The 26,924-nt window shown below is 31.0% G+C and overlaps 1 protein-coding gene across 1 annotated transcript in view; it reads left to right on the plus strand.

The window, feature by feature from the left end:
* LOC143068475 (uncharacterized) overlaps nt 1-26,604 on the plus strand; it is a 34,278-nt gene extending 7,674 nt beyond the window's left edge. Inside the window, exons 5-12 of the mRNA XM_076242567.1 lie at nt 12,349-12,584; nt 13,544-13,787; nt 14,491-14,582; nt 15,810-16,266; nt 17,317-17,421; nt 18,466-18,707; nt 22,637-22,826; nt 23,506-26,604. Of these exons, the coding sequence (XP_076098682.1) occupies nt 12,349-12,584; nt 13,544-13,787; nt 14,491-14,582; nt 15,810-16,266; nt 17,317-17,421; nt 18,466-18,707; nt 22,637-22,826; nt 23,506-23,564 (1,625 nt within the window). The 3' untranslated portion in view covers nt 23,565-26,604. The remainder of the gene's footprint in view (nt 1-12,348; nt 12,585-13,543; nt 13,788-14,490; nt 14,583-15,809; nt 16,267-17,316; nt 17,422-18,465; nt 18,708-22,636; nt 22,827-23,505) is intronic.
* The last annotated feature ends 320 nt before the right edge of the window (nt 26,605-26,924 follow it).

Consider the following 26,924-nt stretch of genomic DNA (forward strand, 5'->3'; position numbering starts at 1 on the left):
TCCCCCATGGAAACTTCCTACAAACATATATTGCAATTTTACACATATTGTATGAATATGAAATGTTTTACTGTGCTTATCCAGTGACCTTTGGGGTATCACAAGAGCAATAGCTCAAACAGTTTACCAAATTGCAGTTAGATTTCTTCTCCAACTAACTGATCAACAGGTAAAATATTTTAGCAGATTGCTCAAGTGAAATGTTGTTAGTATGAAGTGAGTGCTGTAAAATCAAAAGTAATACTTGCCATCCAGATCCAGTTAGTTGATATCTTTGTCATTCTTTTCAAACACAATAATGACTTACTATAGTATGAGTCACTGAATAAGAAGGTCTAATATTGACAAGGAAACTTCTATCATAAATAGATTTTATAAATAAATAGTTCAAAACATTGTTTTGTAAGTCTATAATTTATAGCTCCGTTTTCCAACAACAAGTTAGTGCATAATTGTAATTTGGATTTTTTTTTCTAAAGCAATTACTGATCTGCGACCATTTAAGGGAAATAATTTACATTTCTGAAAAAAAGCAAAATGTTGTCACAATTTTTGTCTGACAAATATCAACTTTCCTCATTTAATTTGTTTGTAACATTACTTTTATAATTATTAAACTGGTATCCTCTGTTTTGAAAAGAAACAATGAAATTTATTTTTAAGATGATTAAAATTTTGAAAAAAATGTAGGCAAAATCAAAAGCCTGGTATCATTGATTAATTTTTAAATGTACAATAACTCAATAAAAATTATTTCCCTTTAATGCCAGCAGATCAGTAATTTGTATAGAAAATATTATACGAATCATAATTACACAATAACTTTGTCTTAGAAGACAAAGCTATAAAATATACATCTACAAAACAATGGTTTGAACTATTTATTTATAAAATCTATTTATGATGGAAGTTTCCATGTCAAAATTAGACCTTCTTATTCAGTGACTCGTACTATAGTAAGTCATTATTGTGTTTGAAGAGAATGACAAAGATATCAACTAACTGGATCTGGATGGTAAGTATTACTCTTGATTTAACAGCACTCACTTCATACTAACAACATTTCACTTTGAGCAATCTGCTAAAATATTTTACCAGTTGATCAGTTTGTGGGAGAAGAAATCAAACTGCAATTTGGTAAACTGTTTTGGCCATTGCTATTGTGATACCCAAAAGGTCACTGGATAAGCACTGTAATTCGCATAATGTCTGATTCTTATAAATATAGAATACTTTTAGAAAGAAAAACTATATGAAAGCTTAGTTTGGACAATTTAATAGTAATTCAAAATAAACAGTTCCCCTTCAGCATGGAAATGAATATAATATAACTATACAAACTGAAAAACTAATTTTGTCACAACATCATTAAAGTGGAGTTAAAGTCTTATAGGATTGTAAGTATGTTTTATTTTATCACCTTGCACTTTCATGACTTGGCTGTGGTTTTCTACAGCAGTAGGTTCAAATTTCTGACCAGTTGAACAATTTGATTTTATAAAACAAATTGCAATTTGGTCAAAATTTTGAATGAGTTGCAATTGGTGGAGAGCAACACTAACAGTCAAGTCACTGTAACTACAATCCAAATTCATACCTGTATTAAGCCCAAATATTGTGTCCATTTTTGCACGAACTGTTCAGGGTTGGACCTTTGGGGTTGTATCCAGCTGCACTTTGCAAATCAATTTATTCAGAAATAATGGGGAAAAAGATAATGTAATACTTGCTCTGAAATTTGGTATTTGGCCTTACATGAGCATCATATATACTGTTTGATTTGTTTTCATCTTCTTTGCTCATCCACTTCTTGTTAACCACATACTTCTATGTATTAAACATTAGGGCTATTTTGCAGTGTATCTTTTTATGTTGTGATGAAACACTTAGGTTAGGTTGAAGATTGGCGCCTGTTTAAACATTTAAACCTGCTGTGTTTGTTTACACCTGTCCTAAATAAGGAACCTGTTGATAGTGGTTGTGGTTTGTTGATGTGAATGATTAGCCTTTTTCTTGTTTCTCTTTTCTCATTGTTTTATACAGATAAGACTGTTGGTTTTCCTTTTTGAATGGTTTTACACTAGTCAATGTTGGGGCCCTTTGTATAGCTTGCTGTTTGGTGTGTGCCAAGGCTATGTGCTGAAGGCCGTACGTTGACCTAAACTGGTTTACTTTTAACAAATTGTGACTTGGAGTTGTCTCCTTGACACTCATACCACATCTCCTTCTATCTATGTATGTAATATTGATCCAATTTTTCTCAGGAACCACCAAAACTTTTGTTTTCCTACATACTTGAATATTTTTTCCGTAATGTATGAAATTATCCTAGCATTTTTCTGAGGAACTACAAACAAAGCACCCTGAATTTTGTATCTAGTTTCAATTGAACTTTAGACTACACAAATAAACTTATTTATTTGATGTTACAGTGAGTTGACTATAGGTGTTACCGTTTACCTGTAGCTATTGTTCAACCAGATTGAAACATTGACAATACAATTGGGACATTTAACACGGTGGGTATGGTTGTCCTGCGAGAGAACGTTCTGTGCTGGTGATTTGGTCCTGTCAGGTGCTGGTGGGTCCTGATTCTGTGCTGGTGGGTTTGTTTACATTGTATCAGAACAGCAATAAAACGACTGTTTTGTTGCTTAATTTTTCTCTGATGCGTCATAAGTACCATGCAAAGTATATTACAACAATATTATATTGCAAAAGTCGTGCAAGTTCGTTAAACGGAATTGTCCTGACGCTGTGCTGGTGATAAGAAAAACGGTCCTGGTTCTGTGCCTTTATATTTTAGTTAAAAGTGGCATATATTCAAAATCATTGATGCTGTACTGTTATTGACTAATTAACTGTTGTCTGCTTTCTTGAAATTGACATTGTTGTGAATCTGTTTACTGTTATTATGAGAGAAAAAATACCCCTATTTTTTTAATTTTTTTTTTTAAATTAACTGTAATCTTATTTATTGGCCTGTTAATGGAACCCTTCTTGCCCCCTTTTAAAATAAGAACATATGTTTACGATTTTCGGGATTACGATCATTTTGCAAGATCACCAAAATACGTTGTAATTTTTACAATACTTATATAAAGTAGATGATGTGTATGTTTGTTGTCAATGGACAAATTTTCATAAGAAACCAAAGGAAGTATATGTTAACAACCAGACGTCATCGTACGACCTTCAACAATAACCCATAAAATAAAAATGTAAAAGGTTTTGCATAAAAATGGAGAGCAAAAATATAGATTTTTTTTTTTTTTACATAAATAAGGCCGTTAGTTTTCTCGTTTGAATTGTTTTACAGTGTCTTGTGAGAGCCTTTTATAGCTGACTATGCGGTATGGGCTTTGCTCATTGTTGAAGGCCGTACAGTGACCTATAGTTGTTAATGTCTGTGTCATTATGGTCTTTTGTGGATAGTTGTCTCATTTGCAATAATATCACATCTTCTTTTTAATAAAACAATACAAATCTACAAAAACAAAAAACTGGCTTAATTTCAACTGGTTATCAACCCGAATCGCTATAAGATCATATATAAGCTCACCTGTGTCGAGGGGTCGTGTGAGGTTCATGTATTGTCTTGACGTCCCCAATTACAAAAAGATCTTTCTGAAATTACTTGACCAAATGTTACCAAATGATTTTTCAAGAGTGAATCTAGGAAAAAAAATATTCATCAACAAACATGACCACTGTCTGTTAAAATGTATTCGAGTTTTTAGTTACAGCCGATTTCATTGAGTATGTAGGCAAAGGTAATATCTTAGGTTAGCTTGCTTGTTAGCTAAACCGTGAAGTCATTGTTAGGTAAGGTATACTACCCTCCTTTCGAAGTAGCCTGGTCCTACAGACAGAAAGATGTGTCATTTGTCGGACTAGTCTACTCTACTCTTAAAGTAGGGTAGTTTACATAACCTTTAACAATGACTTTTATGTTCAGCAAGCAAGATAACCAAAGATATTCCCTATGTCTACACGCTCATTGAAATCGGCTTTAATATTGCAAAAGTTCAAGCAATTAGGGCAAAACTTAACGAGTAAAAAAAATCAAAAGGCTAATGTCTATCTACCTTGCACATTTCAGAAAATTCAGATCAGATAACGAAACTGGGTCCAGCAAAATTTATAAGCAATTTAATATTTTGACCCCACAGTTTCCATTCACCACAAATATTCTCGTTACAACGAATCATTTTAAATACAAAAATAGCAGTTGCAGCCTTTTGTTTATCTATTAATATATGTATACGGATAAAGTTATGAAAGGCAGCAGGGTCACCAGGGTGAGGAGTCCTTGTCATCTGAAATAAATGCTAAGCATAGATCTAGAAAGCGACAGATAATCATGACATTAAAAAAACTCTCATCTTTTCGACTTTTTTCGAACAAATTGACACATAAAATGAATTATATAGTATTGTGGAATTTTTAACTTGTGTTCAATTCATTGGTTACATCTTTTACTAGAATAACAATCCTGTCAAGTATGAGCTGGGTAAAACGGCCCGGGTAAAATATTTCAGAAAAGAAGATGGAAATGTGAAAGTTTCCGTGCGTCAGGTGCAACAGCATACGAACAGCTAAAATGCCTCGTCAGGGTGGAAGCTAAAAAGTCCACGAAAATTTGATTTAAAACCTATATTCGTTCCAACAAAGTTATTGAGATTTTGTTGAGAATTTAACCATCTACGACAACAAGATTTTTTTTTTTAGAAGTTACAGCTCTTCTATAAATATATGCAAAGCAAACTATTGATCAAATTGCGTGCTATGATTGTTTGGATGTTTGTAAACGACAGGTAAGTAGTCTGTTTACTATATACTATAATTTGTTTGGACAATAAACATTAACTTCAATTCCTGTCAGTTTGTATTTGTCCAATCAAATCCCAGTATGTATTGAAACTCAGCCTACCTATTGTTTGAAAACATCCAAGCAAATATAGCAAGCAAGTCAATCAAAGTTTTTTTGTGCATGCTTTTATAGAAGAGCTGTACTATATAATGCAAAGAAGCGTTTAAGTCTTTCGCCAAAAAATACTATCAATTTCTTTTTGTCCTATGTAAACTTCCGTACCATTTCCTTCCATTCATGATCATTAAATTGAAATAAATAAATTTGGTGTATTTACTGTCTTCTGATTGGTTAAAATTATTAGTTTTATTTTCAATGTTGTCAATTTTGATGGCGACATGCCCACTCTGACGTTGTGTATTCATACGCCAACATGTGTGTACGTTGTTATTGTTAATATAAATAATATTAAAAGTTCTTTGAGCCTTATTTTTATAGAAATTTATTTATAATGAATGGCAATAATTTATTTGGATTTTATTGAACCATAAAACTAATTTTTGACTCTTCACATTTTACATAATCCGCTTCGCGGATTATTCAATGTGAAGAGTCAAAAATTAGTTTTATGGTTCAATAAATTCAAAATAGATAATAGCCATTCATTAACTGTAAAATATTTTTTCGTACCTTCTTAATTCCTTTATAAGTCTTATGTAAATATAATTATGAAAATAACTGTTGTGAGCACAAGATTCACTGCACACTTTTACAGTTCTGCTTCATCAAGCATATTGTGAACTTAAGTTTTGAGACTTTTTAATCGACACGATTGGGATTTTTGTATATGAGAACATGGTTTATCTATTAGTTGAAAATGCGGCTTTGAACTAGCTTTCAGTACCTGCGAGCATTCGTTGTTCAATAATGTGTGTCTTTGTGTTATTATTTTATGTGATAAATTATTGTGTTGGTACACCACTGTAACAATGAAGGAGGAAATGAGGAGGGTTGGTTGGGTGGAAGTGGGGAGGCGTATGCGGAGCGCTAACAAACATGTCTATGCGGCATGGGCTTTGATCATTGTTGAAGCATCAATGTAAGGGGCATTTGATATCTTAATAAAACTATTCTTATTTTAGATACTATATATTGTTATCTTATATTGGACGAAAGATGTTGCCCTTTTATGTAATTATGTAACACAAGTTACGATCATTTGTAAACACATATTAAACAGCTAAATGGATGCACAAGAGCTAAAATAGGAGTCATAGATCCTATTGACAACAATTATCTGCCCAATTTTATTGATTTTGTAACATTTGTTTCAAATATGACCAACTTCTTATCCAAAATCACCACCACCGTATCAGGACCCACCAGCACAATGACAGGACCCACCAGCACAGTATCAGGACATGAATAAATTGAGAAAATGCTAAATTTTAATAAATTGCAATGTTTTTTCACAAAATAGTTTTGTCGTGTGGATTGCGGTATAGAAAGCGAACTCTATGAGCATTTTTGTTTTATTTTTTCAGTTCTAGATTTTCTGAAAATGAGCATTTTTGGGTTACGCTTACTGAAACAGTTTCGAGGGTCAACTTTTTAATGGTTTATATATGAACCCATAAGAAACAAAATTGAAAAATGTCAACTGTTTTCTTCCATTTTTTATGAGTGAAAACGTCAAAAATCATCATTTTCGTCCTTGTTTACATTTTTTCATTGATCACCAGCACCCGTCAGGACCGAATCACCAGCACAGAACGTTCTCTCGCAGGACAACCATACCCACCGTGTTAAAATTGACCAGTTGGTTTGTAAGATTTAAATCTACCTTGATGCTACCTGTAAAAAAATTTATTCACCTAACCCAAAATTTCAGCATGCTTTTTTCCTAAAATTTTTCTTTACATAGGATTATTCTATCAAAAATTTGAAAGGGTAGAAATGTTTTTAGGTTTTCATTGTTTAAATCCCCAGTATTGATAATATTTCTAAAAATTACCAAAAAATCTTAATCAGTAAAATATTTTGTTAACTGCATATTAATATGCATGAAAATTAAAACTGTTTTTAAATAATAAATGATTCTTTAAATTTGTAACCCTCATACATAGTATTGTCCATTTGTCAGTGACACATGAAAAGGCTATCCAGGTGATTTTAGTTTCAATTTTCAGATGGATTATATGTTGTGCATTTCTTTATAATGTGCCTTCAAGATTTTCATTTTGGATTATGATATTTGCAGTGTTTTTCTTTGAAATTTATTATAAGAGGATTTTTGGTGAAAAAATACTGTGTTCATTGATGGAAATTCAATTTGCATAATATGGAATAAGTTATCTAAAAGGTTATAAAAAATCAAACGTGAAGAAGGAGAAATAATTGCAACACATTCATTATAAATTTTGGGATATATTATAAGATTGATTCACCTGTTTAAATGGAATATATATCATTGGAATTATCATGGCAATGAAACAAAATGTTAAATTCATAAAGTGGATATAGTCTAATGTAGTGATAAAGTGAAATGAAAAAGTAAATTAATAATATTCAAAATATTCCTAATGTTGGGATAATATGAATGTGAAATTCGAAGTAATCATTATAAAGTTCTGGACCTAAAATTGTTTAATTGAAATATATACATGTAAATGAAATAAAAACTGAATACTGTGGATATATTAAAATCAAGTGATATAGTGAAAATATATGAATAAACTTATCCAAAATATTTGTAAAGTGAGGATACTCATTTTAAATGTGATAATGGAAATAATCAAATATTGCAAAATTCTGTACCTGATTTTAGGATATATATCATGGGAAATTTAACAGAATACTCATATAGAGAGACAATCTAGTTATATAGTCAAAAGCATGAACAAATATGCGAAAACTTTCATCATGTTCATAAAATTAGAAAAATGTTATAAATTATTTCTGATAAAGAAAATGGAATACTGGATGATCAGATGTAAAATATGTAGAGTAAATAAAATAATTCATTCAAATATGATTTTTATATTTCAATATGAATATACAATAACAGTTTGTACAAGGAATATGTCAAAAACAATTTATTTTGAGTTATTTCCCATTGAAAAGCCAAAGAGATATTAAGAAGGTTTTTTTCAACAATATACAAGAAATCTAAGCTCTCATAGTATTTGGCTATGAAAACATTAAAGAGGAAATGTAGTGAATTATATGACATGCAATTAAATTCCCTTATAAAAATATATATGTTGCCCCCTTCTAAAATTTTAAAAGACAGCAAAAAAAAATCTCTTTTTCCGTCTAAATGTTATGTTTTTTGGCATTTGAATGATTAATCATTTCAGGGAAAACATCCATTTCCATAACAAAAAGACTTATAACAATGTTTATTTCTTTACCTGTTTTAGGATTCTCTAATAAAAAAACCATGAGAAAAGTTTTTTTTTTTTTTTTATCAAATTCACAGAACATGAAATAAGTGTGTGTCTAGTTATCAAATATAAGTAGTATATAGAAAGATTACCAGAAGGGCATGAAATATTCGGGTTACGAGTATTAAATACGCTGTGTCCAACGCAAATTGCGGTATGTCACAAATTGGAAATTTCTTTCATCAGAAAATTGTGGATTTATTTAATAATACACTGCATGACTTTGTGTAAGCAAATTTGGGCTGTGAATGATTTCCAAAGTGCAAGAATCGTGGAACAAATTGGTAGAAAAAAAGAGTTCAAAAAGTCGGCAAACATACACATTGTGTACTAGAAAACCCTTAGATTTACCTATGGCTATTGTTTTTGTTTAAAAACACAAAATACCATTTATAATGTAATTATATATGCGTCACTTCTTGCATAACTTGAGAATCTTAAAAGCGCCAACTTTACTATTCCTGGCAACACTTGTTTGAGTGTTCATTTCACTCATAATACTTGTGCTGCATACCATTGCATTTGCATAAGTTTATGGGGACTACAAACCATCGCTTAGAGAGCAAAATAAATTTGGAGTTGGTAGTCAAATGAATAGAGAATTTCTCCATGGTTTTACTGTTTGCTGAAAATATGTTTCTAAAGTAGCAATTGCATGTAGAACAGTCCGCGTTGCAAATCAGAGATGTTTATTCAAGAATTATGTACGATTCTTTATACATGTTTAAACATGTACATGGTATAAGCTAAATTTTGTAATTATAACACTTGCATATATATGAAGTTCACGCCACATGAAGGTTTCAAATTGAATAAAATTTACTGTGCCTATCCGATTACCTACAGTGTTACCTGGATAAAAAAATTGTCAACACAATTTGTCCATTTAAACTGTACAATAGGTTTTGTGAGAGGTTATCAATAGGTGATCATTTATATAACTACCCAGTAAAAAAAAAATCACTAAAAGGTAAAATTTAAATGACTGATAGCTAGCTTGCTTTGCTTTCCTCATGTATCATGACCAATGTCCTGAATAGACTATTCTATTTAGATATGGGACATTTTAAGCCATTTCTCTTTGTGTCTCTAAACAGTGAAGATGGAAATTTCAATCAGTGAATTAAGTTTATAAAAAAAAAAAAATATATGTTTGCTTCATGGGATATATTTTAAGTTTCTGATTTCTGATATGGAATTAAAGTGTTTGTGAAATGGATATATGGATATATTTGGATAGCCCATCTATTTGTGAATAATTCTACAAAATGAATTATGTGTGTCTTGGTGTTTTCTAATGGGATATATTTTCATGTTATATTACGATTCCTGAAATGGAATAGTAGTGATGCTAAATTTCATTTAATATTCAGGATCTACTTCAATTGGAATTACTGTTAAAAATTTATTTTCAATATACATTGTATAAAAAAAGAACAAATGGTTTAGTGAATAGAAATATTAGTGCTTAATTTATTCTTCATTATGAAAGTCGGATTTACAAGGAATGATTTATTTGTGATTGTAAGCAAAAATTTTTTTTTACAATAAATATCTTTATTAGAACATCTGTAGAAAGAACAAATTGTGTATTAAATGTAAAATGTCCTATACCTATATAGAATAGTCCGTTCTTCAGGACATTGGACATGAGGAAAGCAAGCTAGCTATCAGTCATTTAAATTAGCTCTGTCAAAAACAACCAGGTAAATCTACAGGTAGTTAAATGACCACCTGTTGATAACAGCTCTTACAATACCTATTGTACAATTTAAATGGACAAATTGTATTGACAATTTTTTAAACTGGCCAGGCAATAGGTAATTCACTACCACAAAGGTTATTGGATAAACACAGTAAAAAATAAAATCCTCCCACCCGCCCCATTTTTTTCAAAACTTTGGATGAAAATCTACTAATTAATTTTAGTTGGCCTTATTTTAGCAGATACTTTATTTTACATTTAGCCATTTTTATTCGACTTCATAACTATTTATCTTCGCTATTTCTTATTTTATTTATGTGTTTATATGATTGATATCAAAGTTAGAAATTTTCAAGGCAAAATATATTTGCATTATTTCACTACTCATGAAAAATCTGAAAAAGAATCACTTGGAACTAGATGTGTCAAAGCCACACGAATGGCCCTGTCCCAAAAAGTTGAAAAATCTGCAATTTCAATAACACATGTTGACACAAAATCTGTATGACTGTGATTTTTCAATAATTTATCAAAGTCCAAAGCCTGTAATTTCAGCAAAAATTAGCGTAGAGGAACGAAACTTAAACTTGATCAGTAACTCATCGTGAGTAACTCACATACCAAAAATCAGCCCTATATCTGAAAGCATTTAGAAAAAAAAGTCTGTATAATTGTGATTTTCAACAATTTATCAAAGTCCAAAGCCTGTAATTAAATCAAAAATTAGCGGAGCGACTCAAACTTAAACTTGATCTGTAACTCATCACGGTTAACTCATAAACCAAAAATCAGCCCAATATCTGAAGGCGTTTAGAAAAAAAGTCTGTATAACTGTGATTTTCAACAACTTTTCAAAGTCCAAAGCCTGTAATTTCGGCAAAAATTAGTGGAGCGGAACAAAACTTAAACTTGATCTGTAACTCATCATACAAGGGGTACAATCAAAATCACGTGATGGATATACACACACCGGAAGTAACAGTCGAGCAGACCGCTTGAAAGGTAAGTAGTCGTATTTACTTGTTTATATCAATAAAATTTAATAAATAAGGTAGTGCACCGAATGTAGGATACTATCTAGTTTTGAAATACACAATTATCCTTGCTGGAAAGCGTGCAGTTAATGCGAACACTTCGACACAGTTCCAAAATTTCACCGTCAAAGTGTTTGCAATAACTGCACGCTTTCTAGCAAAAACAATTGTGTATTTTAAATCTACATACTATCCGACATTCGGTGTGCCAACTTATTAATCAAAATTTAATTGATATAAACAAGAAAATGCAACTACTAACCTTTCAAGCGGCGAGTTCAACTGTAACTTCCGGTGTGTGTATATCCATCACGTGATTTTGATTGTACCCCTTGTCATAGTTAACTCACATACTAAAAAACTAACTATAGGTCACTGTACTGCCTTCAACAATGAGCAAAGCTCATACCACAAAGTCGGCTATAAAAGGCCCTGAAGTGACAAATGTAAAACAATCAAAAGGAGAAAACTACAGGCCTAATTTATGTAAATAAAAAAAAAATCGAAAATCAAATACATCAACAAACTACAACCATTGAATTACAGGCCCTTGATTTGGGACAGGCACATACATAGAGAATGTGGCTAGGTTAAACATGTAAGTGGGATTCAAACCCTCCCCCTAACCTATGACAGTGGTGTAACAGTACAACATAAAAAAGAACTATAAAAATCACTTAAAAAAGGCTTAACTCATCAGATGGATACAAATAGAAATACATCAAAAAAAATACACAGTGGATGTGGAAGGGTACTTGTATATCCCATCAACAAAAAGACACTAAGTACAGATCTGAGAGTACTCAGTTACTGACAGCTAGTTCAATGCCACTAAGACCTAATAAAAAATATCATGCATTTAAGACTAAATGGTCAGTTTTCATATGATTACAGTTTAACAATTAGACCCAATTCACAAGTAAAATTGGATGAACATAGAACACAGAATTATGATGAATCTTTATATGCTATTTTAATGTTAGTTTCATGAGGGAAATATTGTTTTGTAGAAGTTTAATTTAGTGAATAACTTACTGTTTTTTTGGTGTTTTTTTTATAAATGATATGGTATGATTGCCAAGGAGAGAACTCTCCACAAGAGACCAAATTACACAGAAATTAACAACTATTCTTTACTTTAGGTCAACATACTACCTTCAATAATTAGCAAAACCTATACAGTATAGTCAGCTAGCTGTAATTGATCCAGAAATGACAAATGTAAGAACAATTCAAAGGAGAAAACTAACCACCTAATTCATGTACAAAGTAATGAACTAAAAACAAATATGTACACAGCAATGTTACAAACAACAACCACTGAAATACAGGCTCCTGACTTTATTTCAGAACTGGAGAAAACAGTGAAAGAGTCTGAATGGTACAAGAATTTGACTGAAGAAGTAAGAAAAAATGTATCCTGTAAATTATATGAATTAGTGCCAAGGACGTGTGATGTTAAATATGATATACCAAAGGAAGATGACAACATCAAGTATGTTACAAAATTTGAAATAGAGACCTGGAGAAGTGGAAATTACAGAAATATGTCTCTAAAAATGTACAGTATTACCATTGAAGAAGAGGTAAATGTTCACAAAATACAAATCAAATCTTTAATCCAAAGCTAGAGAAAGTTTTCAATTTTCAAAGATTTTTTGTTTTAAATTTTTCAAAGATTATAACGTTTTCAAAAAGAGAAAATGAATGTATGAAAATAATTTTGTCATGAGATCACTTTATTTTAAAGATTTTGTTATCACAATTTCTAAATCAGCTCTGAAAGAAAATGCTTAGAACAGGTAAACTCTATACCATACTTTCATAAAAACATAAAAAATCTATCAAGCAGCTTATGTCACTAAGACAGTTGAAAAGACATCTAAAAATGGACAAAATATGGTAATCAACATCATGCAAGTTGTTAAACTTTTTTTCAAAATCATGAACATATTGTTCGAATTAAACATAAAAGTAACAAACTACCAAAATATGCTGTTTACATCCTATTTTTCAAAGGACAAGAAAACAATTTAACTACAGTGACTTGACTGTTAGTGTTGCTCTCCACCAATTGCAACTCATTCAAATTTTTGACCAAATTGCAATTTGTTTTATTAAACCAAATTCTTCAACTGGTCAGAATATTGAACAAATTGTTCAGTCAAAATGTGAAAGTGCAAGGTGATAAAATAAAATATACTTACAATCCTATAAGACTTTAACTCCACTTTAATGATGTTGTGTCAAAATGAGTTTATCAGTTTGTATAGTTATATTATAGTCATTTCCATGCTGAAGAGGAACTGTTTATTTTGAATTGCTATAAAATTGTCCAAACTAAGCTTTCATATAGTTTTTCTTTCTAAAAGTATTCTATATTTATTTTTGAAGTTAAACATAATGGTACATGTATTTCTTGTATAGACATTTGTCTTTTGTTGGACTGTTTGCTTTTTTGTTTTTTGTGGTATATATAGTTAGCTTTATCATTGATGTATACACCACATCTCATTTTATTCAGGTTTGATTAAAATATTTTTAGACTTGTTACTGTATGTGTGAGTTTCCTAGTGTGATTGGTACAATGAAAGTAATGGAGGACAAGCATTTGGCCAGATTTTCTCACACATACCCAGGAGGAGTCAGAGAAGAAGGCTCCACAACTGCTGCTCAATTTACCACTGAAGACAAGGAGTTACAGTTAGGAAGATTTTACTACACTATGAATTCTACTCTTAATCATTTTCTTGACTGTATAGACACAGCTCGAGTATTGCTATTCAATGGTATGTATTAAAGGAATTCCTTAAAATTGTTAGTTCATAATTTCATTGCATGCCAGGATTATAATTTCTATGCTACTGAATATTTTTTGAGGTATTTATTTACCTATGCTAGATTTATAAGTTTTAGATTCAATAGTACATGTAGTATTATTTCAATAACATTAATGTCAATTATTTTGCTTATACATGTAGATGTTTTCATATTTGCAGATTATATATTTCAAGCAGCATGCTTGCTCCAAATTGAGATTGTTAGTCAAATTTCTAGCTTTTTATACAATTGCAAAAAAATTTGTAGTCATATATTGGTTGTCGTCAGTGTTGGTGTCGGTGTTGTCCCAAGACATTTGGTTTCCGGACAATTACTTTAGTATGAGTAAATAGAAGTCTTTCAGTCAAACTTCAGACTTATCTGCTGTGGTTTAAAACTTCTGTACTGTTCAGAAATTTCATTTGCAATCAGTTTATAGATCTGTTCCTTCTATTTTCAGACTTCTAGTATTTGTTATTTACCTGTTCATTTTGACATCATACTGAATTTACTGCAAGCAAATTGTTTGAACATAATTACTGTATTTACTATAATAAATAAGTTTGAAAATTGACTGAATAGTTTACTGTTCAGTCTTAAAGGAGCTGTTCAGATCCAAATGACCCTTTCATATCAAAATGATCTCCCCCTGAGGTATTTTTTACATTGCAGATGAAAATAAGAAAAATCAACTTTCAAAAATTTTGATGGATGCCATAAAAAAAGACTTAAAAGAAGAAAATTTTCAGGAAAAGAAATTTAAGGTATTTTTCATTTATTATGACCCATCCACAAAGTTGTCAGGGCCTATAGTTTTTCCTTTTTCATCATATTTTTTATATGTGAGTCAACTATGATGATTTACAGATCAAGTTTAAGTTTGGTTTCGTTCTGCTGATTTTGTCAAGATTACAGGCTTCAGGCTTGGAAAATTTTGGGAAATTTTTTTATAAAGACTGTGAATCTGAGTGCTTTCACATATTGAGCAGGTTTTAAGTATATGAGTACATTATGATGATTTACAGATCCAGTTAACGTTTGGTTTTGCTGCACTAATTTTTGTCCAAATTTTTGGCTTAGACCTTATAAGTTATAGAGAATTTGTTTTCTAAATGCCTTTACATATTGAGCTGATTATTTGAATTTGAATCAACGATGATGAGTTACAGATCAAGGTTATGTTTGGTTCTGATCTGCTGATTTTTGCCAAGTTTCAGGCTTTGGACTTTGAAAATATCATGATAATAACAGTTATACACACTGTTATTCTTAAATTGATCAAGTTTGAATTTTTGTTAGTTTTACCCTTCTAGAGATATGCCACTATACTTATAATAAAAAACGCTGAACTTTTTTTTTCCAATCTCTAACTTTATAGCTTGCCTCAATCAATTTCCACAAAATACAGATCAAGTTTAAATTTTGGTGGTGTCACTTCAGCCTTCTCAGGGTTATGCCTGTTTACAAAAAAAAATATTGCTTAATTGTTTGTTTTCTTTCTCCAACTTAAGTTTTCCTTAACCAAATGTTATGAAACTTATACACAATACTTAATACCACATAACTCAGATCAAGTACAAATTCTGGTTGGGTCACTTTTACTGTTCTCTAGTTATGTCCCTTTATAACTTTATATATTATGCAAGCAGGGGCATCATCTATGTCTTCTCTGTTTATCTATTTTTTGCCCTGGAATATCATATGTCAGTTTGTTTTTAAGTTATGAATTTGACTCTCCCTATGGTATCTCTTTCAGGCTCTGCAACTACAAAACAAAATTTATTTTCATATGCCACCAAGCTTTATCTGGTTATGCCAGTTGGACATGTAACAAAATCCTTCCTGGTACTATGCTTATTTGCTCAAAACCTATCTTACAATCTCATACACCTATATGAGATTGTTGTCTTATTTAGTTTATGATTAAACGCTTTACAGTATATTTGTTTAGCAGTTGCTCACAGTACATCTTGTTGTATGTATCTTTTCAGAAAGGTAATCAACCTCCACAGATTGACAGGTTAGAGTCTGAAGAAGAACTAAGGTATGAATTCCAAGTGTATGTTGCTCGTACAGACCACAATGATGATAGGCAGAAGGCACAGCATATAATGGACCATCTTAGGGAAAAGGGGATTGCTGATAGTGATATATTAGATGCTGATTCATTTTTAGCAGGGTCTACATGGTCTCAAAAACTGAAGGCAGCTTCATGCAAATGTCGATGGTTTATCTTTCTTTTGACCAAAAATGCTCTTCAAGATAAGTCCTTAAATTATAATGTTATATCAGCACTGGGTGATAGCATATATAGAAGAAAAGTTCGAGTCATTCCTGTTGTGGACCGCTGTGAAAATTTGTTTATTCCTGAGGCACTGAGATGGATCACTTATGTTCCATTTGACATAAATGGTAGACATTTGGAGAGTTTATATAGTATTGTCAGTGGTATGTTTCTTTTCAATTAAGCACAAGGGAACGAATTTAGAAAATCATGTTTCAATTAGACCAATCTGAAATAACTTGCTTCTTGCATGCAGTTAATTTCTTATGATATAAAAAAGAAGATGTGGTATGATTGCCAATGAGACAACTATCCACAAAAGACCAAAATGACACAGACATTAACAACTATAGGTAGTTATTATGGTTAATAATAAGACTAGCATATACACTAATAATTCTGGTGACAAAATTATTTGTTATCCACCAATTTAGAATTTGATCCGTGGAGATGCTATAATTTATAAGTTAAACTAGAAAAAAGACATTCAATTATAAGTCAACGATTGTTCAGATGACTGAATGTCTGCACAGAAAAAAATAAAAGAGGGGGTTCCTCCATCTAGACTGACCTGCAGTTTTAATAAGTAAATGCCCATCAACTGTATGTTACTAGTAGATAATCTTTAAAATATTTCTTACATAGTACAAAAAACTATAGCTTCATCACTTCTATAAAGGCTGCATAAGAACACAGATTTATTTTATTGAAATTAAAGTCACTGCAAAGATTCAACTTTCAGTACAGCAATTTGGAATACTAGCTCATACTGTGGATTCATTATTTTCTGTCGGTTTCATGATTACAGGTGAACTGCGAATTCAAATGTTCAAAGAATTACAAATTTTCTATGGGCTTTGTTTGCAGAGATTGGCAAAACCATGAAATTAAATATCCTCGAAAATGGAAGTTTTCCTCAATTTTTGAAAATTGATACCCACAAAAAAAAATGAATCTGCAGTACTACATTTGATTTTCATAACAAATTTTTTTTTTTTTTCATCTGAAACTTGTTAAGGCCCTTGCATAAGTTTTGAGTAAAATGTTAGTTGTAAGACCTTATGTGAAATTGTTTTTTTAACACTAAATGAAATCACCCTTGGTTACAATGTGAATGCACAGCTTATCTAAATTAAATGCAATTTTTCACAGCCTTCAAAATTGTAAAAGGCTAAAAGATAGTTTTGAATAAAATAAGTTTGGTCTTTAATCAGGAAGGGATATTCCAATGGAGACTCAGATGGTACTGCCAGCAGGTGATGTGGCCTATGGTCTAGCTTGGGGATATGTCACAAATTATCTGATGAAGATATTACCAGGTATGCTATTGTTACATATGACATACTCTTTCTTTCTCTTATCCATGTGCATTTTTCTTTCACTATACATTATCAGGGGTTGCTCTAAACTAAAAGTTGAAATATTTTTATCAAACTGTTTTTTTTCTGTAGGCTTTCAAGAGAATCCCAATACTTTAAATGAGTTACAACTTAAGGTCAAGTTACAGTAAATGGGCTATGTCACAGATTTCAGTAAAATTTTACATTCAACTCTGGCTCCATGAACTGAAAATGTAAAAAAAAAAATGCATTTATCTTATTTATAATTTAGAATATTTCTGATTGAATTCTTACAAAATGGGGTGAATATTTGTATAGAAAGCACATAAAATTGGCATAAAAACCTTCTAAAATTTGTCTTAAAATCATCAAATTTCTGATTTTTCTAAAAAAAAATATATGTTGTTGATTTGTAAATTTCTATAATGATGCAAAATAAAGATAGGGTCACCAACTTCTTTTTACAGTATACATCATTCAAAGTTGTGTTCTTTGTGAAAAAATTCAACAAAACTTCGAAATAATCCTTATGTCACCGTGTTGATTTTTGACATTTTGGCAATTTGAAGACAAATTTTAGAAGTATTTTGCCGATTTTATGTGCTTACTTTACAAATATTCACCCGTATTGAAAGAAATAAATCTGCAATATTTCAGATTATAAAAGAGATAAATATATTATTTTTTACTATTTTCAGTTGAAGTTCAACGAGCCAAAGTTGCATGCAAAATTTTAGAAAAATCTGCGATACAGTCCATTTACTGTTTCTTGACCTTAATATAAATAGGTATCACATTTTTTCCTTATCATCTCAATAGAAAGCTGATTAGATATTGTATGCCTAAAAAAGAAGATGCTTTGGCAGCAATCATAGTCAAATAAAATCCTAGTCAAAATAAACAACAAAAACAAAAATTGTTCAAAGAGTATTATACAGAAACTTCAGATGTATAACAATTTTAATACAAATGTTTACAAATTCTTTGAAAATTATTAAATTTTGAATATTTACTGCATTGTAGAGGTTTTAAATGGAATTAGTCCTGCTTTTGAGGAAAATGCAGTTAAAAACTTCAGATGTCCTCACAAGCTGTTCATAGTCATTCCTAAAAGTTGCAGTGCTGGTAATGTTTTGAATGATAAACAGAATGACTCTGGAAGGATTGAACACTTTTCAAAAACTGCAGCTGTGTATCCATTTGGACCAGGTCGAGCATTCCACTGTAATATTTATAAATTGTCACCAGGCAGTTTTAATAATGAGGTACAGTTAAAAAAATAAATACTTTATTTGATAATTACACAACTAACTGTCTAATAACGTTTTTAGAAAAAAAAAATAATGATCACTAGATAAAAGTACTAGTAAATTGCCAATAAGCATGCCTAAGACACCTAATTTTTGACAGATGTGCAACTTTTCAACTAAACAAACAAAATTTACATTGTTATTTATACTTTCAGAATTTTTATTAAGTTTCAAAATTTCAACTCTTCTAAATTCAATTTATAAAAATTATTGTTATATTTCAACATCCAAATTCAGATACAATTTCACTCCTGCAGAATTTAAGTCTTAGAGGAGAAGTGTTTTTAGAAGGTTTAGAGATGGAAAAGGACAACAAATGCACATATAACATCTATTGGCGTCTGTCTTCGTCTGTCGTCGTCTGTTTGTTTGTACAGATTTTCTCCTCTGAAACTACTGGGCAAAATTCAAGCAAACTTGGTCACAATCATCATTGGGGTATATAGTTTAAAAGGTGTGTTCGATGACCCGGCCAGTCTACCAAGATTGGGGCCATGGCTAAAAATAGAACATAAGGGTAAAATGTAGATTTTGGCTTATATCTCAAAAACCAAAGCATTTAGAGCAAATCTGAGGGGGTAAAATTGTTGATCCGATCGATATCTAGCTGTCCTGAAAATTTCAGACGTATCAGACAACCCGTTGTTTGGTTGCTGCCCTGGAAATTTTGCAGTTTTTATACGACCGCAAAATTTTTCGTCGTATATTGCTATCACGTTGGCGTCGTCTTTTAGTTTTCGCACTTTAACTTTAGTAAAAGTGAATAGAAATCTATGAAATTTTAACACAAGGTTTATGACCACAAAAGGAAGGTTGGGATTGATTTTGGGAGTTTTGGTCCCAACATTTTAGGAATTAGGGGCCAAAAAGGGCCCAAATAAGCATTTTCTTAGTTTTCGCACTATAACTTTAGTTGAAGTTAATAGAAATCTATGAAATTTTGACACAAGGTTTATGACCACAAAAGAAAGGTTGGGATTGATTTTGGGAGTTTTGGTTCCAACAGTTTAGGAATTAGGGGCCAAAAAAGGGCCCAAATAAGCATTATTCTTGGTTTTTGCACAATAACTTTAGTTAAAGTAAATAGAAATCAATGAAATTTAAACACAATGTTTATGACCACAAAAGGAAGGTTGGTATTGATTTTGGGAGTTTTGGTCCCAACAGTTTAGGATTAAAGGGCCCAAAGGGTCCAAAATTAAACTTTGTTTGATTTCATCAAAAATTGAATAATTGGGGTTCTTTGATATGCCGAATCTAACTGTGTATGTAGATTCTTAATTTTTGGTCCCGTTTTCAAATTGGTCTACATTAAGGTCCAAAGGGTCCAAAATTAAACTTGGTTTGATTTTAACAAAAATTGAATCCTTGGGGTTCTTTGATATGCTGAATCTAAAAATGTACTTAGATTTTTTATTATTGGCCCAGTTTTCAAGTTGGTCCAAATCGGGGTCCAAAATTAAACTTTGTTTGATTTCATCAAAAATTGAATAATTGGGGTTCTTTGATATGCCAAATCTAACTGTGTATGTAGATTCTTAATTTTTGGTCCCGTTTTAAAATTGGTCTACATTAAAGTACAAAGGGTCCAAAATTAAACTAATTTTGATTTTAACAAAAATTGAATTCTTGGGCCTCTTTGATATGCTGAATCTAAACATGTACTTAGATTTTTGATTATGGGCCCAGTTTTCAAGTTGGTCCAAATCAGGATCCAAAATTATTATATTAAGTATTGTGCAATAGCAAGAAATTTTCAATTGCACAGTATTCAGCAATAGCAAGAAATCTTCAATTGCACAGTATTGTGCAATAGCAAGAAATCTTCAATTGCACAGTATTGTGCAATAGCAAATATTTTCAATTGCACAGTATTGCACAATAGCAAGAAATATCTAATTGCACAATATTGTGCAATAGCAAGAAATTCCAATTGGATTTCAATTGGAGTTATCTTTCTTTGTCCAGAATAGTAGTTGAATCAACTTAAATCATTGTTTTATACAATATACAATGTATATTCACTTTTACTACCAACTGATAGATTAAAACAATCTTTACCATTCAGTAAAAACAAGCACTTTTTTACATTTTAATATTTTATGATGTATTTAAATGAGTAGTTATTGTTGCAAACTTCATTAGAAATTTGAATTGAGATCAGTTTTGAAATAAGGGAAAGGGGGATGTGAAAAAAAATTGGGGGGTCAATTTTTTTCATTTCAGATTTCATAAATAAAAAGAAAATTTCTTCAAACATTTTTTTGAGAGGATTAATATTCAACAGCATAGTGAATTGTTCAAAGGCAAACATATTTTTTTTAAGTTCATTAGACCACATTCATTCTGTGTCAGAAACCTATGCTGTGTCAACTATTTAATCACAATCCAAATCTAGAGCTGAATCCAGCTTGAATGTTGTGTCCATACTTGCCCCAACCGTTCAGGGTTCAACCTCTGCGGTCGTATAAAGCTGCGCCCTGCGGAGCATCTGGTTGGTTGTTATCTTACAAACTATTATAGATACAGATAAATTATAAACAGCAGTTATGTTCAGCAAAGTAATATCTAAAATTATTCAAATGAAGAAAATGATCAATTGACCCCTTAAGGAGTTATTGCCCTTTAAAGTTAGTTTTCACAAATTTTCGCAAATTTTTGTAATCTTAAAAAAATCTTCTCCTCTGAAACTACTGGGACAAATACAACTAAACTTAGTTACAATCATCATTAGGGTATGTAGTTTAAAAAATGTGTCGGATGATCCCGCTTGCCAAACAACATGGCCAACATGGCTAAAAAAAGAACATATGGGTAAAATTCAGTTTCTGGCTTATATCTCTAAAACTAAAGCATTTAGAGCAAATTGGACTTGGGTTAAAATGTTAATCAGGTTAAGATCTATCCGTCCAGAAATTTTGAGATGAATCAAACAACCTGTTGCCCCTGAATTGGTAATTTTACTAAAATTTTGCAGTTTTTGGTAATTATCTTGAATATTATTAAAGATAGAAATAAACTGTTAACAGCAATAATGTTCAGTAAAGTAAGATCGACAAATAAGTCAAATGACCAAAATTGTCAATTGACCCCTTAAGGAGTTATTGCCCTTTCAAGTCAATTTTCAACAATTTTTCATAAATTTTTGGTAATCTTTTACAAAAGTCTTCTGAAACTAAAGCAGTATAACAGTTGCATAATTTCATGTATCAATAGTTTATAAAAATATCAGGTGAGCAACACAGGCTCCTTGGTTTTTTAAACAAATATCTTTGGTTCCCTAATGTGATTTGAATCTTATTGTTTTGTTTTACTCTTTCTATTCCAGACATAAAAGATTTAACCTAATTGCAATTTATATCATCACATCTATCATTCAGTTAGTATAAAAGTAATTTGACCAAACTGCTCCAGTAAAACCAGGGTCATGGCATGAATGTTAGTGCTTCAATCCTAAGAATATTACCTATTTCTTATATTTGAAATTTAATACATGCATTAAATTGACACTGCTTTGTGAAGTTTTGGAAAAAATGTTACCTACTGAATATTTTAATGAGATGAAACAAACTAGGGTAGTGTTAGATTAGTGTATGAACTGTAATAAGATCAATGAATTACTCAATGTCAGGTCACTATAAAATTTGGGTTAAAAAGTACAGTGACAAAAACATAATAGAGGGGTCATAATAAACTATGACTTTTGAACACCAGTATACTACTGTTGCCTTTATTTTACGGCTTTCTGAGGAGGGAGATATCTCAAAATTCATAAGGCTGTTACTGTCTAATTAGTTTGAACAAATATTGACATTCAGTGCTGTGCTTAATAGAGTACTACGATGGTGAATAACAATTGTTTGTAAAATGTTGAATTTTTGTAGGAAATGTACTTTGTTGGGCAGTATGCAGCACCTGTGACTTGCTTACAAGAAATGAAAACATGGAATATTGCTGGAGTAAACCTGGAAACTATGGCATCAGAGGCTAATAGGTTTTATGAAATTGTTAGTCAATTGATGAGAAATGCAGTACCAGAGAAGGCTCAGTATTGTGAATTTATTTACTATGACGGTAGGCATTGTATAATTAATAGCAAATACTGCATTAGATTTGTTCTTTCTTATGGAATTATCTAAAATACATGAACTAGGATGTAATCACACCATTGCATATCTACATATATTGAAATTAATGTACTTTTCAAATGTTCCAATCTCTGACATAATGCATAAAAGAAAAAGGTGTTAAATTATTGACTACATCTTAAGAGCTGTTATACTCGGGTATAAACAATTCATAAATTCATGTTAAAAACTCTAATGAAAATGAGCGACCAAATGTGATTCTGGTTCATATAAAAAAGATATACAAGGTTGCTGTAATAAAGTGGAAGTAATTGTGGTATTGAGTTGTTTTTCTTAAATCTCTCAAATGAAGCTTGACTTTAGGACATGTATTTATAGGCCAATCTTGAAGATTTAGAAGGACTTTGTTTTCTGAGCAGACATATTTAATGTGATGGAAATATTGAAGTTGTAAATTATTCCTATTGACCTGAAAGTTTTGAAATAAACTTGAAGCTATTATATTAGTTCATGATATTTGTAAGCAAAAAAACTATAAATCAATATGAAACATGCAAAAATAACACCATAACTTATTAAATTTTAAAACTTTTTTAATACAAACCATCATTTGAAATTAACGTTTTGGATATTAATATAAAATATGTAATGAATTTTTATTTCAGATATGACACATTCCTTAGCAGATATAATGGAGCAGAAAATCCAGAGTATGAAAGATTGACAATGAAAGGTTTATTGGACCTGTTATCTTTGACTTTTTTTATTGCAATGTCCCAAATCTTTACTGGTGATATGGATATCTCATTTCTTTGGACACAATCAACATAAATGCTGATCTCAGCTAATCATACTTATTATGTGATAAATACTGATCTGATTTATATCATGTGTGGCTTTTGGTTGTCTCATTATGCCTATGTTGCATAATAATCCAAGTTTGGTTTAGGTCAATTCATACTTGAAAAAAAGTGTTGGAAGTGCAGAAAGAAATATTCCTTTACAATTTTCAAAAGGCAAATCAGTTATTCTAAAGTTGGTGAACATTGGTCTACAAAACAATTAAAAACTTTAACTGTATTGAACAATAACTAATTATATCAACTTTGTATGTGTAGTCCTGTTTTGTATAGCACATCTCCAAGCTATAAGAGTTAAAAAGAACAGAAAAAGAGCACTTTTACATACACATATATTTCATTTCCATCTCATATCAATTGATTATATTGTTATTGTTACTTTTGAAACAAGCTTCTGGTAATACAGTTGTATATTTAAAGATTTTAGACGACTCATATCTTTCAGCCCCATATGAGGCCGAGAGGTCTACATGATTTGAGATATTTTTTTTAATTTCATTCCATCTGAACATTCCTGCCTCTGTTTTTTTTTATTTTTACCTTTTTAATAGCAACTTTTTATAGTAATACAACAGGTTAATGATTAAAAGTGTCAGATTTTCATTGTACATAGATTAGTAATATGAATTTGTATACACTTGATTTTATTTTCCATAGTTTTTTGTTAAAGAGTAAGCTGGGTTTATACTTCGGTAGCGGCAGCGATGCGACAAGCGATGCGATGCTATCGAAGGCGTAGCGTTGCGACAAAATGATGCAGCGATGTGACGCGATACGATACTGAAAAATCGTGTCGCCACGATCGTTTTTAGTTTGCGTTGCTTAGCGATTTTTGTAAACAAAACAGCTATTCAAAATGGAGAATCAATTGAAGATAATACAAAATGAAACCAACTCTTTAATTCATGTATATTTGATGCACATGACTGGTATATGGTTGCTGTACAACAGACTTAGAAGTAGAAGAAAAAGAACCAAATACACAAGATCAATATTGGCCCAAAGAAGACGACAAGGAGACTATGCTAATTTTGTGCAGGAAATGAGACTTGATCCAGAATATCACATTCTATACTTTCGTATGTCACGGGAGCATTTTGAAAAGTTGGCAAGAAAAGTATGTCCCCTTGCGATTGACCTTGCGTTAATGGTTTTTGTAAGTGATAGAAGCGATGCCGCGCGTTATCGTGCGTTGTCGCGGACAGTCGCTGCGTTTTACCTTGCGACAGAAATATTCGTCGCATCGCTCGTCGCAACCAAAGTATAAACCCACCTTAATGATGTATCATGTTTTTAAAATCAACAAAATATTATTTACTGTTAATTATGTGAAAAAAAAACTTTACAATATCTGATTTTCTGAATTCTATATAATAAATAAAAAGCCTCTTACTTCTAAACTGGATCAGTCAATGAAATATTTAGTCAATTACTTTAGCATTTCAACTTTCAAACAGTCTGTTAGCTTTTCTCTTGTTCACTTCATGTATTTTTAAATGCCAAAGATGTTTATACATACTAATTTTTAGAATTTATACCAAATAGAAATTTGTTTCATCTTTTACTTGTTATGCCCAACCTACGATAGTAGAGGGGCATTATGTTTTCTGGTCTGTGCGTCCGTCCATCCGTTCGTTCGTCTGTCTGTCCGTCTGTCCCATTTCAGGTTAAAGTTTTTGGTCAAGGTAGTTTTTGGTGAAGTTGAAGTCCAATCAACTAGAAACTTAGTACACATGTTTCTTATGATATGATCTTTCTAATTTTAATTCCAAATTAAAGTTTTGACCCGAATTTCATGGTCCACTGAACATGACAAATGATAGTGCGAGTGGGGCATCCGTGTACTATGGACACATTCTTGGGTTTTTTTTATGTTTTTTTTTTGTACATTTACACATCATTTCCATGTTACTTATTTCCCACTAGATAGGATTTGTTTTAAAATTTGTTGTATTTTACATTTAAATTGATTATATTGTTATTACTTTTGAAACAAGCTTCTGGTAATACAGTTGTATATTTAAAGGTATTTTTTTTTAAATTTGTTGTATTTTATATACGATTATTTAGATTTGAATTACATATACATTTCAATAAGATAGAAGTATTCAGAAGGAGTAGGTTCAGTAAGACCCCTTTTTGGCCCCAAAATATAGCAGTTTTACAAAATTGTTAAAATGTAAACCTTTAGTTATTTATTGGACAGTAGAATGCTTCTGCTACATAAATATGGGCTGTTTTTGACAATACAATGCACATATATCCGGTACTAGCACCATTAAGTCATGCTAAATTACTGAAATCCTCATAATTCTAGCATTTTAGTTAAATTTTAGACGGTTTTCGTGTAAAACAAAAGTGGCCGCATTCGTGTTCATCCTTAATATTGAAATGTAAGTTGTATTTTATGATAATACATAACATATATAAAGGTTGAGGATGAACACGGATGCGGCCACTTTCATTTTTACCAAAAACCATCTGAAAAGTGACATTTTTCGGCATATTAGGTAGATTTTTCATATTTGAGCTTGATTCGGATCGTTTTTAATGACTAAATCTGTTAAAATCTTTCACATAAACTAATTAATTCAAATAAAATAGACACTTAAGTGTTTAAAAAGTGGTCAGAATCTTTCGTCAGATGAACCTGAAATTTGAGGCCAAAATCAGTCCTTACCGGACCTACTCCTTTGATGCAATTCAATACCAAATTTTATATTTGTCAGAGGTAATGGATGTATGGAGGGTACCATGACATTGATATATGGTATTTACAGCCAGTTCTTTATAAAAGATGTATTTTTTTTCTAAAAAAAAATGTTTGATGTGTTTAGAACTTTGAAATAATAAATAAAAGTCAAAAATATCAAATAAAATGTAAACTGAATTTCTATTTTATAATTTCTTTCTGAATAAACATTTCAAAGACATTCTTTTGTATGGTGGTCGGCAGGCAGTCTCTGAAACGTAGACATTTTAGTTAGACAAATCAGCTAAACGTTTTCTGTTTTATGCATATTAGAGTTTATGTGTAAAAATAGAATGGTGTATTGCTTTTATTAGATTTTACTTATTTCTTACAAAGGAAGCTGTTACAGAGAGAAGAAAGTATATGGTTTATATAAATTTCAGAGTGCCAAAAGAATGTATTCTCCCTCTAAAATTTCAGGTACTCTCTGAAAATGCATATGCTACTGTCATTTTCCAACTTGTTATTAACT

The sequence above is a fragment of the Mytilus galloprovincialis genome, chromosome 3 (assembly GCF_965363235.1).
Source record: "Mytilus galloprovincialis chromosome 3, xbMytGall1.hap1.1, whole genome shotgun sequence".
NCBI classification, from domain to species: Eukaryota; Metazoa; Mollusca; class Bivalvia; order Mytilida; family Mytilidae; genus Mytilus; species Mytilus galloprovincialis.